The 16,067-nt window shown below is 35.4% G+C and overlaps 1 protein-coding gene across 1 annotated transcript in view; it reads left to right on the top strand.

Moving 5' to 3' along the window:
* The window catches only part of tbc1d19 (TBC1 domain family, member 19), a 203,743-nt gene that overhangs the window by 159,386 nt on the left and 28,290 nt on the right, over window positions 1-16,067 (top strand). The window contains exons 14-16 of the mRNA XM_039751260.1: window positions 6,172-6,256; window positions 9,737-9,781; window positions 9,997-10,029. Coding sequence (XP_039607194.1) covers window positions 6,172-6,256; window positions 9,737-9,781; window positions 9,997-10,029 — 163 coding nt within the window. The remainder of the gene's footprint in view (window positions 1-6,171; window positions 6,257-9,736; window positions 9,782-9,996; window positions 10,030-16,067) is intronic.

Raw genomic sequence — 16,067 nt, forward strand, 5'->3', positions numbered from 1 at the left:
TTTGTTGAACAACCCATGACCTCCAACTGAGAGCCATCTTTCCTGACAAAATGCCCTCATAGTCTATTGATTTTATTGTAGACTGCACAGATGTAAGGCACCCAGTCCAAGAGGCAGCAAAGCACCATTGGCTTATAGAGAACAAATAAAATATTGACATTGTTGCCACAGGCCAACATGTATTTCTGTATAAATGCAGTCTCTGCTTTGTTTTGCCAAGGTTAGTGGTCATAATGCACTTTAACTCACAGAAAAGTATATACTGTAAAGTCAATCAAACATAATAACAAAAAACTTGAAGAAAGATCAAACCAAGCTAATTAAGAAATATGTTGTAATAATTTTCACTCAAATCTCAGTGATCACATAACAAAAAGTGGCCTCCATTTACACATATACATCATCTAAGATGACAGTCTATACAGCAGTAAGTTGCATTTGTTCATGCATTATTACTTGGTCTCCCAAACTTCCTTTAACCACACCTCTGCCATTCATTCATTCATTCATTCATTCTCTGATCATTTTGTACCTCTAAAATGAAATACCATCTTAAAACAGCTTATATATGAATGCTTCAAATATTTGTTTATAAAAAAGCCATAAGTATAGACATTACTTTGTGTATTGAGTGCCCTTTGTCATTTATAGTACATTATTTATAGCTGATTTATTCTTCCTGTTCAGACTACTGTGGATCAAATGTAATCATGGTTTTAAAGCTGACTGTAGCCATGGATTCTGAGTATCTCTGTAGCCTTGGACTCTTATACTGCCATGACAACTGAAGCAGCTTTTTTAAACATTAAAAAATATAGTGATACTGGTATATGCCGTGTATAAAAACCATAGCTACAAACCCAATGTTCACATCATATTTAGTCACTGCTAGTTGAGGCAGTGGGTTTTCAGCAGTGTAAATGCACATCTTATTAAAAAATAAACCTAATCTGTTCTCAGTGTTTTCATTAGATAACACCCAGGGTGGCATGTTTTCAAACTCACTAAGTATTCAGTTTAATCTTCCTGAGCCAGTATATAGCATTCTTTTAAATATAAGGGAGTAGGACCTGATGTAAAGAATTCATGACGACATGAAAAATAACATGACATTAAAATTGCATTTAATAATTTTTGTATTTAATGTTCAATGCAGGGTGCATCATCAGGTGCTTATTGGACCTTTTATTGATTCCACTTTTGGCATGTTCAATATTATATATGTTTTAGCTTCTTTAGGTAATGCCACTAAACAGAAGCACAAATTCTTTTGCATTTAATATCATGTTTGCTTTGGTGTTATCTTACCTACTTATTAGATTGATTTTGCTGTTTAAATAAATTATTCACCCATATATCACTATCATTGATTTCCATGGTTATTATACAAAACTATACTGTCTATAGGATTGCTTTTAAAAATTCTGTTTTATATATTGGTGTATAGTGCTATTCAGAATCCTACTCAATGTCTCTAGAAATGCAATTTAAATCATAATCAACAGGTAAAAAGTGGAAGGATGGTTTTTCCCTATCATATTTATCCTTATATGCATTTTATTTATGAGAGAAGCTACAATAGTGATTAGGCTTCCCAGAAAAAAGTAGATGGTTATTTTAATACATTTATAAGAGGTCATAGATACTATTCACTTATTATTTTTTTAATGTTTGCCTGCATATGCAATTATCCAACTAATGTTTTATTGTTGATGAATTTTAAACATCTGCATTGTTTATCTTTTACTTTGAAATTACTTTAAGGACCATTTACATTTGCTGTTATTAGTTTGTAATGTGAGGTCCTCTGCAACATGTATGCACATCCTTACTTCTTGTCTATTGATAAAAGCTTACAGCGACTACAAAACAAAAAATATGGCAAGTATATAATACCTGTGCTAGCCATAGTACACTTTTTCACTATTTCAAAGCATAGTGCCACAGAGAAAGTGGTAGTAAATAAAATTTGGTAATATTTACCAGCAAATAAACTGCCTATAAATAAACATATACACTAGAAATTTCAAAGCAAAAAACAAGGACTTGAAGTTTTCTAAAGTAAAAAAGTCATTATTTTAAAATCTGAGACTGCATTTTTAAAATCATAGAAATATCTATAGAATTGAATAGGACTGAAAGGTAAACAAAATACAGGTATACAGGCAGGAGCCAAGAAATGAAGTTGAACATCTTTGTGAAAATGAGTAAGAGTCAAACATCAAAGAGCTTACTTAAAAAAACACATTAATACAAAATTGCTAATCAAAAACTCATTGGCCAAATTCAGGAAGATTTCAGGTACACGCTAAGAGGAGCAGAATATCCAAGAAAGTGCACTTCAAAAGTTTGTTTTTTATCTAAAAACTTAGGTGACGTGAATAGTGTGTTGCCATCTTAAATAGATCTTGGAGTAGGAAGTAGTGGATTGTCAACCAAGCAGTCATGTAACAGCAGTGACGCACCATGTTTAACAAAGAAATGGCAGTGGAAATCAGAAGAAACACAAATGGTTGGGGACTTCAACACTATTACAAATGGTATTGCAGAAACATAAATATAACAATCAAAAAATTTTCATTAAAAAATACCTTTTTTTTTCGTCCTCTTCATCTTTTCCCAGTTCTATGTGGGGTCGATGTACATGATCAACCTTATCTATACAGCCTGGTCCTGCAGCTCCTTACCAGTCAGGCCCTTTTCTGTCAGATCTTCTTTTACTTTATCCATCCACCTCTAGTTTGGCCTTCCTTGCCTTCTCTTCCCTTGCACTTCCAATCTCATCACTCTTTTGCCCACATATTCATTTTCTCTCCTGATTACATGTCAGTACCATTTTCCTGCAGTTACTTAGATATCACTCCCAGTTTTGTTGAACCTCTGATTTTCTCATTTCTTATTCTGTCCTTTTTTGTAGCTCCACACATTCATCTCAACATTCTCATTTCTGCCACATCTAACTTCTTCTCCTGCACTCCCTTTAGTGATCATGTCTCAGGTCCATACATCACTGCTGGTCTTACCACTGTCTTAAAAACCTTACCTTTAACCTTCACCTTTTTTCTTCAGTCACACAACGCTCCTCATACCTTCTTCAAATTGTTCCATCCACACTGCCCTCTATGAATTATTTCTGTATCTAATTTTCCATCTCAGGCTACCACTGATTATAGATATTTAAATGTATCCACTCTTTTTAATAGTCCACTCTCCCAGCAGGCTAATTTCTGAATTCTAATTATCATTAAACTTCATATATTCTGTCTTCTTCTTATTTATCATTAATCCCATGACTCAATACATCCATAACAAGATCAAAAAGGTAAGGATTTGAAGAAGATCCTTGATGCAGACCTACTCTAATTACATGTTATCTGTTACCCCAACACTGCTGAGTCCTCACTGCCTCATACATATCCTGGACAATCCTCACACACTTCTCTGGTGCTCCTTTCTGTCTCTTGCACATGCAGACCTCCTGATGTGGCACTCTATCATAAACCATCTCCAAATCAATAAACACAATATGCAAACCATTCTGTTTTTCTCAATACTGTTCTATGAGCTGTCTCAATGCAAAGTCTGCATCGGTTATTCCACTTCCTGGCATCAAGTCAAACTGCTCCTCCCCTATGATGCTCTCTTCCCTTAGCCTTCTCTGTATAACCCTTTCCCAATGTTTCATTGTGTGTGACATCAGATTTATCTCTCTATAGTTTCCACAATCCTGAATATCACCCTTCTTCTATTAAATGTGTATAATCACACTGTTTCTGCAATGCTGTGGTATTGTCTCCTGTTCTTAGATCTTCTACATTAGATCCCACAACACATCTACTCCCTCTTCTCCTAAAGTCTTCCACACTTCCTTTATTTCATCCGGTCAAGCTGCTTTTCCATTTTAATTCTTTTCACTGCCTCATTTACTTATTTCTTCCTTTTTCTTGTACCAGCCCTTAATTTGGGACTGCATCCCCAAATACTATTTTTGGATTTTCTGCATTGAACAGCTTTTCAGAGTAACTCTTCCATGTATTCTTGATCCTATCATGCTCATTTAAGACCACAACTTTGCTCATCTTTTGCCTGCTCACTAAAATGACCAAATTAACAATATAATGGAGAAAAATATTACACCAACCAAAACATTACACCATTAACTTTTTTTTGGAGCTTTGGGTTAAAAAGTAATATGTTTTATAATTCAAGCTGTCAGTTCTAACATCACCGCCCAGTGGTAGAACAATATGTTTGTGACTGTTTATATTTGCAGCCTTTCAGATGAAAAGGGGCACACATTTAAATTATTTGTTATCTACTTGACGTAGTGCTTTTAAGTGTTGAAAAGTGACTTATTAAGATTTGTAAGACACATTTACACACAACAAAACTACCTTTTTACTTTTTCTTATTGCTTATTGCCTCTACCTGTTGAAAATGCATGGTGAATTTTGTAAAAATTTTATTAGTTATCCATTCATGTGTTTTTTTGAATTTTCTTATCCAGAGAAGGGTCATGGGGAAGCTGGAGTGTGTTGATAAACCCTTATTGAAATGTGGTCACTGAATACTTATTAATAATAATAATTATTATTTACATGTATATAGCACTTTTCTTACTATTCAAAGCACTTCAGTGAGTGGGGAGACACTTTAACCCCCACTAATATGTAGCATCCACCTGGGTGATGTGACGGCAGCCTTTTTTTTGCACCATTGCGCTAACCACACATTATCTGTTGAAGTGGTGCGAGAGATAGCCACTTACAGAAAGGCAATGATTAGGGGCCAGAATGACGAGGCCGTGGTGGGCAATTTAGCTAGGGCATCAGGATACACCCTACTTTTTATGAAGGATGCCCAGGGATCTTTACTGACCACAGAGAGTCAGGACCTCAGTTTTACATCTCACCCAAAGGGCAGCACCATTTTTACAGTACAGTATCCCCATCACTGCACTTGGGCATTGGGATCAACATTCAGACCACAGGGTAAGCTTCCCCTGCTGGCCTCACCAATACTTCTTCCAGCAGCAACCCAACCTTTCCTAGATGGTCTCCTGCCCAAATACTGGCCAGACCTGAACATGCTTAGCTTCAGGTGGATGACTTGTTCTGAAGCATATGTGGTATGGCTGCTGGCTTAACAACTGAAGGTTACTGTATTTGTTGGTATTTTAGCAAACTCTCTAGATCAATAAAGCACAATCTCTGCTTGTATCTTTTTTTTGTTCTTTAAGCACAGCTCTATTTTTAAGGCACAGACTTCAAATTTGGTACTCCTCACCATAGGTTAGATCTTTGATATATGACTATCAGCTTTTTAGCTGCGAGCTGACACTGACAAGGAATACTTCAGCATAATCTGTCAAAAGAGAAATGGCACCACACAGGTTATGATGGTGGTGTGCTAGTTAACTTGCTTGTCTTTCATCCAAGACATTTGGGTTTGATCACTGCCTAACACATTTAACTTTTTCTTTAATTGAGCATTTCCTTCACTTCTTTGTAATGGTACCATGCCGCCCGAGATAGGCCACATTATGTCTGGAGTTAGTTACTACAATTTGCGGTTCTTTGAATCAAGTGGAAGAACTAAGAATATCATATGCATTGAAGCTTTCCAGTACTGACAAATAGTTATGTACAAAATGCAGCAAGTTTAAGGGTCAGAAAGTTTGGTAATACATTATATAATTTGTAATTGCTCTTTAACTTTATCCTTTCCACTCTCTCACCTTGCAATGCCAGGTAATTCAACTAGTGTATATTTTAAGAGTTTAAATAGTCAAGACCATAACTTTTGTAGGTAGCACATAAACACCAGTTCAATTAGTGGGTGAGGTGACACCTTTGAGGAGTTTGAATGTTTCTCTTACTGTTTCAACCCAGACTTCCAGCTTCCTCCCAAAGTCCAGTGACATGCAATTAGGTGGAGCAGCCACATTAACTGTGCCTAGGTGAAGGTAGGCGAATATGTTAAGGCGCCTTGCAATGGACAGGGCTGACTGTGACTGCATGTAACTCCTAGTTGAAGAAAGTGGATATAGGAAATGGTTATGACAGAAAATATTCCTGACTAACTGAGCAATTTCTGCTTAAGGTGCTACTGTATTATAAGTACAGTAAGTTAAAGAGTGTTTCTTTGTTCATAAATGTGTTCATTTTTTAGGTATTACTTTGCTTTTCTCGGGACACAACAGTATTGGAACATTTCAAGTATAACAGTGCTACTCCCCCAAAATCCTACATTAGAGGTAAACACTGATTTTTTTATATGATAATGGTTGTACAGCCTTATTGTTAAAACATGCCAGAAAAATGAGCAATGAACTGCCTGTAGGGGAAAAGAAACTATAAAAGGATACTTACAAAAGAAGAAGCTCTCCACTCCAGACCTTAGACCCCTTTTCATGGTATTTCCTTAAGGTGTTAATTATTTACTGAACTTAATTAAATTCTACCATGTATTTCCTGTTATTTCTCAACTTCACTACATTGCTACTCATACATCCTCTAAAGACAAATCTATGATTTTAATGAACACTATGTATATCCGCACTCTGCATAATATACACATATATATAGACTTGCATCATTCAAGAGCTGATGCAAACAACAACATTTTCCTGGAGAACTGCCATTGTAGATATTTTTGCAATGACAGTGCATGTTCTGCAAGTGGTACACAAACAAACAAACTAGAATCAAAAATGTTCATCTTCAAACTGTGAAGCAGTAGACAAATGTCTACTTTGGACATATGTGTAGGTGTGCACAGGTCATGGCCATTAAAGTATAGCTGATGCTGTAAACCAAGCACTTTGGCCAATGTGACTTATTTATTATACCTTTAGGTAGTCGATACACTTCTACTATTGTAGGTCTGACTGCAGTTCTTTATATATTGTACACATTCAGGTTTTTTTTCAGTTTTCCTCTGAACCCTTGAACCTAGGCCACTGACAGATTATTCTTTTTGATGTGAAGACATCTTGTGCCAGAAGTGCATACAATATACTAAGGATATTTCACATTTTTTTAAAGAAGGGGTGTTCACACATAAATAAGTGCAGTTTTAAATATACAGCCCGGCTTAATTTTACTGGAGAAGCTATATTTTATGTTACTGATTTGTGATGAATTGGGTTTTATAATTAACAGATTGATGGCTTATTGGATTTTATAATTATGTGCTGCCCCAGTGGCACAGTAGTTTAGGACGCTATCTCATAGCCCCATTTATCACTCTTTAATTTAATATTGCTTTTTATCAGTATGCTGCTGCTGGACTATGTGAATTTCCCCTTGGGATTAATAAAGTATCTATCTATCTATCTATCTATCTATCTATCTATCTATCTATCTATCTATCTATCTATCTATCTATCTATCTATCTATCTATCTATCTATCTATCTATCTATCTATCTATCTATCTATCTATCTATCTATCTATCTATCTATCTATCTATCTATCTATCTATCTATCTATCTATCTATCTATCTATCATTGACCCAGGGATAATTATTTGCTTTTTGTTGTCACTTTCCATGTTGTTCTGTGCCTGGGTGAGTATTCTGGTTTCCTGCTTCTAAGTGTTACCATTTCTAAAGTGGCTCTTCATGGGTGAGTGTGGTACTACAGTGAACTTCCATCCCTTCTAATGTTGATTTCTGCCACGTGAACCAGGAATGCAAAACAAGGCTATGATTTGTTTTGGTAGTGAAAAGTCTAATTAATTTTTAATATGCAAAATGCTATCCATAGCTGGAAATATAAAAAATACCCTTCTTTGTTTGTCCTGAGACAGACATCATAGAATAGATTTTTCTTGTGTAAATATTTACATTCTTAATCAAAGTGAGATCTTGATATTCAGTGTAATATGACCCCATAAATATTGGACATCACAGCAGGGCGAAAAAAAATTAAATCTTTATTAAATATGCTATTATTTTCACTATTATGTAAATAGAAATAATGCGGAGCTAGCAGCATACTGTGAAATACATGTGAAAAAGTAAGTACACCACATGCAGCAAACAGTATGCTTTAAGTATTGCTTTTATGCATTTTTCAAGGTGCGCCTGCTGTTGTGGTTCAGCCAAGGTTCCTCCAAGGTTTCTCCAAGGTTTGCCTGGGTTATGTTCCGTGTGTTTTGTGGGTGGCTTCTCAAGAAGTGAAGCCACCTACCAATCACTCACAGGAGCTGCCCTCCATCCTATACATTCAGAGGGTCTGCCATAGTTCTTGGTGGTTTACTTTGAATGTGCTTGGGAGTTTTGTTGAGTTCTGTGTTTTTGCTTTGCCTTGTGCTTTTTGTGATCTATTATATCTTTTGACCTGTTGCTCTGTATTTCAACAACTCTTAGCATTTCACTGTGGGACTTATTCACTTGGATTGCCTTGTGTTTCAGGCAAATGCTTTATGTATTTTGGGCTCTATGTAGTTTCATTGTGCAACAGAGAATTTTGTGAAAAATAAACCTCTTTTTTATAAAGAGTTTTGTGTTTGGCCTTTATATAGCCTAGGTTAGGTGGTCTATCTGCCTCTAGTGGACATTTTTGGAAGTGTTTTTTTGTGATTTCTACACCTTGGAATCCCTAATTCATAAAACCTGCATAAATACACGTTCAGTTTATTCTTATTGCTAACTGTTGCTCCAAGGAAATGGACTGCATGGAGGCTCCATGTGGACGTCTCAGAGCACTAACAGTACTATATATACTACTATACTATACAAGTCTTGGGAAATGGAAAACCTCTTTGCTTACAAAATGTGTCTTTACCTTATTGGCTGCTCATTAGTTGTGAATTAAGGAGACTCTAAAGCAGGGGTGTTGAACTTCAGGCCTGGAGGGCTGCAGTGGCTGCGGGTTTTCATTCTAACCCTTTTCCTAATCAGTGACCAGTTTTCACTGCTAATTAACTCCTTTTCCCTTCATTTTAATAGTCCTGTTTTTAAGGATTCAGTCCTCTGAATTGATTCCTTTCTTCATAGCCAAACAAAAATGAGACATGAAATGAGCCAACAGTTGAGCAGCTAAACTGGGATTTCAAACTCCAACCAATATTTCACTCCAACCAGTGTCTTAATGAGAAGCCAATTCTTGGAGTTAATTAAACTCGTTATTTAATTCCATAGCTTGTTGCTGCTCTCATTCTGCCACAGCAGTCATTTCCAAAACTGTTGAAGTTTTGGTGACCTGACAGATCAACCTTAATGAGACCTTCACCTTTCTTTATTTTCAGATATTGTGAGATGGGCACAGGTGAACTGGTTACGTGGTGGTTCGTTTTGTGTCTCATTTTTATTTGGCTGCTAATTAAAGAAAAAGAGACAACTAAGAGGCCTGAGTCAAGATGATTCAAATTAAGGAAAAAAGAAGTCCATTAGCAGCTAAAATGGGTCATTAATGAAGAAGATGGTTAGAATGAAAACCTGCAGCTACTGCAGCCCTCCAGGACTGGAGTTCAACAGCTGTGCTCTAAAGACTCAAAAGCCTTAAGGCACACATATCTGGGTTGTTGTGTTATCTCCTGGCACCTCATGGCTCTTGTTTCATTCCTAAATAGACTTGATAAAGCAAACTTCAATTACTGAGTAAGACATGCCTTCACATATTAATGCTTTTTCATTATACTTTTATGTTTTTTGCACTTACACGAAGGTACTGAATATAACTATGTATCTGATTTTATTTGGAATTTACCTTATGTACTTTATTACCAGGTAACCTTGGAATAGAAGAGTTTGCTGTTGTTTACCCACCAAATGGTAATAAATGATGCCTGTGCACCCTCTGTTGATACATTACAGTATGGCTAGTTATAAAAATTATAGTTAATGCATTTAGTGAAAAGAAATTGCTCAGTATTTTGTTTGCTTTTAGATTTATTAAGTGATGGTTCTAAAAGCTGATATTTTTGATATGCTATTTATTTATATATATTTTTATATATATATTTACTATTGTTTTCTCTGCCTTTTAGGTGTTATTCCATTTCATGGTTTTTCCATGTATGGTAAGTATTCTACTGTTACTGTAAAGATATCTTAAATGCTTCCTTTATTTGTTATTATTTTTTGTTTCCATTTTATCTAGGGTTATAAATATTATGTTGCCATGCATTCAAATACTGTACAAACAGTAATTGAAATAAACAAAGCACATGGCTTTACTTTCGATATATGAAGAATTTATGTCATGATTACCACATCTCAAGTTTTTCCTATTGTTACTGCCAAGAAAGTGCAGTTTCCAGGATAAGAAAATACATGTAAATGTCATATTTCAGTATGTGTTTACTGATTAAAAAAAAACATTACCAGAAAAAGCAATATATTCAAAATGAGTAATGATCTCTATCATTTGAGCTGTTTAATATGGACAAGAACAAAAGTGCAATGGATGAATATTACAGCAGAAATCTTAAAACTTTCTTTTTTGTAATTGTAGGGAATTAGCAAAGGCATATTTTTTGAACAGGCACATTTATCTTATTTTTTAAAGCTTGTACATCATTTTAGCACTGGAGTGTTACAGGAATACTTAATTTTAATACGCATTTTAATCAACAAAGAAATGCTATCTTCCAAGCATATCCAAATTAATTGCTTATATCTTACAAATGAAGCTGCAGTGAAGGCAAGAAAAAAATATCTACTGTAGTGTGAAGCAAACCTGGAGAATATAAATTCTCGGAGGATTGCATGATCTTGTAATAATCAAAGCTCTTGAAAAACAGAGCTACTTAGGCATTCTGAGATCCAAGTCTCATGGAGTGTTGTGTAGAGTGCCTTCTGCATTCTGCCCAGCCCTGCTGGAGTTCTGTGGTGAAACCCTTTAGCCATTTACAAAAAAATTAAGATTGCTTGGTGATTGGTAAAATTGTCTTTAAGCGTCATGGCTATGCAAACAATAATGACAGTAAGAGTATAATATATTGGACCGTGATATTGTTATATATTGAACAATAAGGCACTAGACAACAATTTTATCAAGAGTACTGTTTACTATAATAATAAATATTCTCTGACCCTGTTAAACTGATCTTCACATGTACAGAGTACAGTGAAATTCCTTCTTCCATGTCTGATGAATATGCAACACACCCGTGCCATGTACATGGAGGCTGACCGTGAGATCCTGATGTTAATGGACCATTTCCCTCTGTAGTTTGTAGATCTTGTTATTTTAGCTATACTAACAACCATAACTTGTAATCTCTTTGTAAGTATGATTGTAAACATGTTTATGAGTTTAATGAAGTATGAGAGAACTAGAAAACTTTCACAATCAGATAGTGTGCTATTCCCTGAAGTATAGCTTTATGTGCAGTGAGGCACCATCCATTTTTGCTAACTTCCATTTTGTGTGTAGCCCACATCCAGCCACCTATAAACACTTTTCAGCTGTTTTTGTTCATGTATTTGTAGGCTGACAGCACACCTTGTGGGTGGTCCATTAATGTTTTGCTGGACTTTCCTGTGATCCTCCTTACGCTCTGCTTCAGATGATTTATCCTGTTTTGTTAGTTCAATCCTTGATATAAAATTTTGGATGGTGCATCATAAGCTTGAGCTTAATAGTGCCAAGTCTGAAATTCACCTTGCGGGCTCTTATAGTACCCTCTCAAAATTTGGAAATGTTAACATCTGTATCAATGACACCCCTATTCCTTTATGCCTTCATGTCAAGAGCCTTGGTATTGTTTTTGAAAGCACTCTCTCTTTTCAGTCTCACTTTAACATTATATCTCGTGCTGCATTTTATCACCTTCATAATAGATCAAAACTTCATCTCTCATTGTCCAAGTCATGCGGTGGAGACACTGATTCATGCATTTGTCACATCAAGGCTAGACTATTGTAATGCTTTATTGTCTTTTATCCCAGCTAAACTTGTAAACAAGCTGCAGTTCATTCAAAATTCTGCTGCATGCCTATTGAGCCAAACTAAGGCTCATAGTCACATTACACCTAATCTTTACAAACTTCATCAACTTCCAGACAGGTACCTTATTGACTTTAAGGTTCTTGTTCTTACTTACAAAGTAAGTACTCCATGATCTGACTCTCACTTATTTTAAAGATCTTCTTAAACATTTGACCTGGTCACTGTGCTTTTACTTCTGACCTTCTTGTTATCTCTTCAGCCTGCCTGTTTTTCGTGGGAGGTCAGTTATGCTGTTCTTCGGCTCTGGATCTCCCTCATTATATCCAGACTCTTTATTCTTTTTTTCTACTTAAAAAACACCTTAAATTTCACCATCTCAACACTCCCTTCTCAGTTTCATAGATACTTTTAAATTGTTTTGACTATGTGTTTTATTCTATTTTTTTATTGATTATTATATGTGTTTTTCATTTTAATTATATATGTAAGATATTATCTTGTAGTGTCTCCTTGAGTGTCTAGAAAGGCGTAGTTAAATAAAATGCATTGTTATTATTGTTAGTGGTAGTATTATTATTATGTGTTTGAAGAATCACAGTCTTTGCATACAAGGGTTAAAAACAAAACATTGGAATCCCGTCTCCAAATTTTTGTACTGCTAAAATATAAAGTGTTTGATACCAGAAGACCCCATTAATCTTAGAATGTCCAAGCACTGTTAGCCAAGCTGGCCCTGTTTTTCAAGAGCTTTACTTTGGAACCTCCACGAGTCAAGGCAATCAATCTTCTTGCTAAAGGTCTCCATGACTCTGCATGCCTTGCCAGCATGAAGAAACTTTCGAAAATAAAAATAGGAATTATATGGAAGTTACAGACATAAATGGCAGGGAACTTAATAAAAATGGATGTAGTGAATTTAAAATGCCTGAAAGGAGTGCAGTAGAGTAGGAAATCCAGCTTATACATACAGTACATGCATGAAGCTTTAAAGATAAAGTGTCTCAGCTTAAAGTTGGAGAAAGCGAACCTTTGGTGATAAGTTAAAATGATTTCTGAAAAGAAACATCTGATATACATCGGAATTTTTAATATCGTAAACAAAACAGTGATCATTTTGACTGATTGGCTTGAAGGAGGTAAGTAGTGTAGCGCATGATCCTCATCTAACTAATACACTGTACAGCTCAGCTAACACAGCCTTACAGCCTAACAGAAGTGTCATTCAATCAAGCGGGAAAGGAAACCACATATTTACTGAGTTGAAATTTCCAGTTTCATGAAAGAAATAAAACCTTTAATAGATAGCCCCCTTCTTTTTAAACTTTTTTGAATTCTATTGACTGTTCTTTTTGCTCAAGCGATATTGCTGTGGAATAAACTTGCAGTTATGCCAGTTGTATATGACAACATGATCAATAAAACTGATGAAGAAAGACAGTTTTAACTCCACTGAGATTAATTTCATGTTGAAGTAAAGAACTGAGAATACAACAACAACAAGATTCAGTCTGACATGTTTTAAATACCACAGAGTCTAGCCCCCCCTCATCTTACTGTATCTATAGATACTGTATATACATAACATTCTCAAGCATGTTTAATGAAAATTACGATCAGTCTTAGTGACACAGAAACCATTCCCTTGGACATGGTGCTAGTGAATTTCAGGGGCCGGTTATGTATACAGTACATAAACAGAAAGAAAAAAATATATATAATTATGACCCGCACAATAAAAGTAGAAACTGGGAAATTACTGCATAATAAATTAAGAAAAAAATGTAGTTAACAGAAAGTGTTTAGTTAAATGAAAACATGCAGTCAGCCACAGGGTGTCCTAAGTCAAACAGTTTAGAAGGTACTTACTCTTTAGAATAAAACATACAATCTAATTATGGTAGGGTGAAGGTCAGCTAACATATACAGGCATGCCAATTTACCATAAAGTAAATGTTATATGGGGAAGAATTGTATTTTTTGAAAGCATGTGTTTGTTTTAAAGTTAAATAAGGCTATATTGAATCAGTGGCATAGGTAGAATTTGTGCTGCTCGGGGTGGGGCGGTGCTTCAATTTGCTGCCCTCCAACATATCTGAAATATGTTAACCTATCCATCCATCCATCCATGCATCCATTATCCAACCCACTATATCCTAACTACAGGGTCACGGGGGTCTGCTGGAGCCAATCCCAGCCAACACAGGGCGCAAGGCAGGAAACAAAACCCAGGGAGGGTGCCAGCCCACTGAAGATGTTAAACTATTGAAATAGAAAGTTAAAATGAATTATAGAGAAAAATTAAGAAAAATTTTGCTTAGATTTATTCATAAATAGAGAAACAGCAATAATTTTTCACATATAATTATTTATAAGCATCAACTAGACAAGAATATAGTATAGATGCACTGATAAGCCATATTCTAATTATTAGTTCAATATAAGTACACTGCAAAATCCAGAGCGTAGTGTACAAGTAACAGGTGGGGATGTTTTCTGCGCAGAGAAAGAACGCCTTTGGATTGATAACGAAACAAAATTATAAATTGTAAATTAGTTGTTTATCTATCTAGAAATTATTATCGGTGTAATGTTTATGTTTATTTTTGTTATTGTCTCATAAATTTCAACTGCTGTTTCTGATGGCGTTTCTGATGGCGTTATAGCTGTTGACACTTTTTCTCTAGTGTCGTTTCTTGTGACTGAAGACAGAGAGATATAATTAAAGTTAGTAAAAAATCTTTTATTAATACACACCAGGCAAAGGTAAGATGACAGAGAAGCACAGTCCTAGGACACCTGCCCTTCATCTGCCTTGAGGGGTCGGTGTCCCAAATCTTTTATAGGGCCTTTGTCTTATGACTTTAGTTGCACAAGAATTTCAAACCATTACATCTTATAACATTTTGCTTGGATCAGCATTTACCACATCCTTTAAGTTCATCAGTTGGTCACTTGTGGTTTTTTGTTCGTTAGAAGAAACAAAAAGTTGCACTTGTCATGTGCACTATAGACAAGACAGGGTCTGCATGGCTTTTGTCATGCACACCCGATTGATCAAACTATTTATTATTTTTCCACATAGCATTTGTGAATAAAAATCAGAGAATTTTTCTTTTTTTCACTCATGATATTTTTCCGAACCCGGCTGCTTACACACAAATTGTACTGAGCCTTTTGGCCAATAATGCCGCCCCCAAAAATGTGCTGCCCAGGGCAGACCACCCCCTCCACCCGCCTTTAGGTACACCACTGTATTGAATCTCTGTATAATTTATTTTGGTTTTAGATCATGATTTGTGTTATGTGGTGCTTACTGTAGTTTTCCTGCATTTGAAATGTGTAGATGTAACTTGCAAAATATGCAACAAAGATGTCATCTAAGATAATTAACATGAAGTTGGAATATTAGGAGTCTGGCCAGCTATAAACATTTCAGTAAGTAAAATAATCTAGCTGATTAATATATAATATACACTACATGTACTATGTATATCAGCAGATATTGTTTACTATTTGCCTTGCACTTTCTTGGCACTTGATCCTAGTCTTTTATGTTACAATATTAAAATTTATTCTGTTTAAAGTCAAATATAAAAATGTTTTGGATTACAAATCTTTGTGTTGAGCACAAAAGATTTTTTAAGTAGGTTTAGTTAGTTAGTTACTTTATGTGCATGTGGCACAAATTCATATTCATGGAATTGTTTTCTTACTTGCTCTCAATGAAGTGGCAATAACACATATACAAAAAAAGAGTACATTAATTAGTAATATTAAATTATTTAGCAATCCTTCAACAGTAATTTCAGACAAGGTCCAGAAGAGTCAGCAAATTAAGCCCCTAGCACACTATACAACTTTGCCATTAATTTTCAGTTACATTCTTCACTTACATAATTCTTAAAGGGGTCGAGGCAATTGCAGCAAACTCCTATGACCACCAGGGTCAGGTAATTTGAAATCCTTTGTGACTCAGTCAGACTTGGCTTGCAACTCACCTTAAGAAAATCAAACAGGTTTGATTTTTGTCTTAAGTTGAAGGGGAAAGCTTGTGTGTGTGTGTGTGTGTGTGTGAGAGCTGACAATTACTCAGAAGTGGTTCTGGGGAAAGAAGGAACATGGGTGTTTCAATGTGTGCAAACAGAAGAGAGACTTATCTGTTTG

The sequence above is a fragment of the Polypterus senegalus genome, chromosome 4 (genome assembly GCF_016835505.1).
Source record: "Polypterus senegalus isolate Bchr_013 chromosome 4, ASM1683550v1, whole genome shotgun sequence".
Classification (NCBI taxonomy): Eukaryota; Metazoa; Chordata; class Cladistia; order Polypteriformes; family Polypteridae; genus Polypterus; species Polypterus senegalus.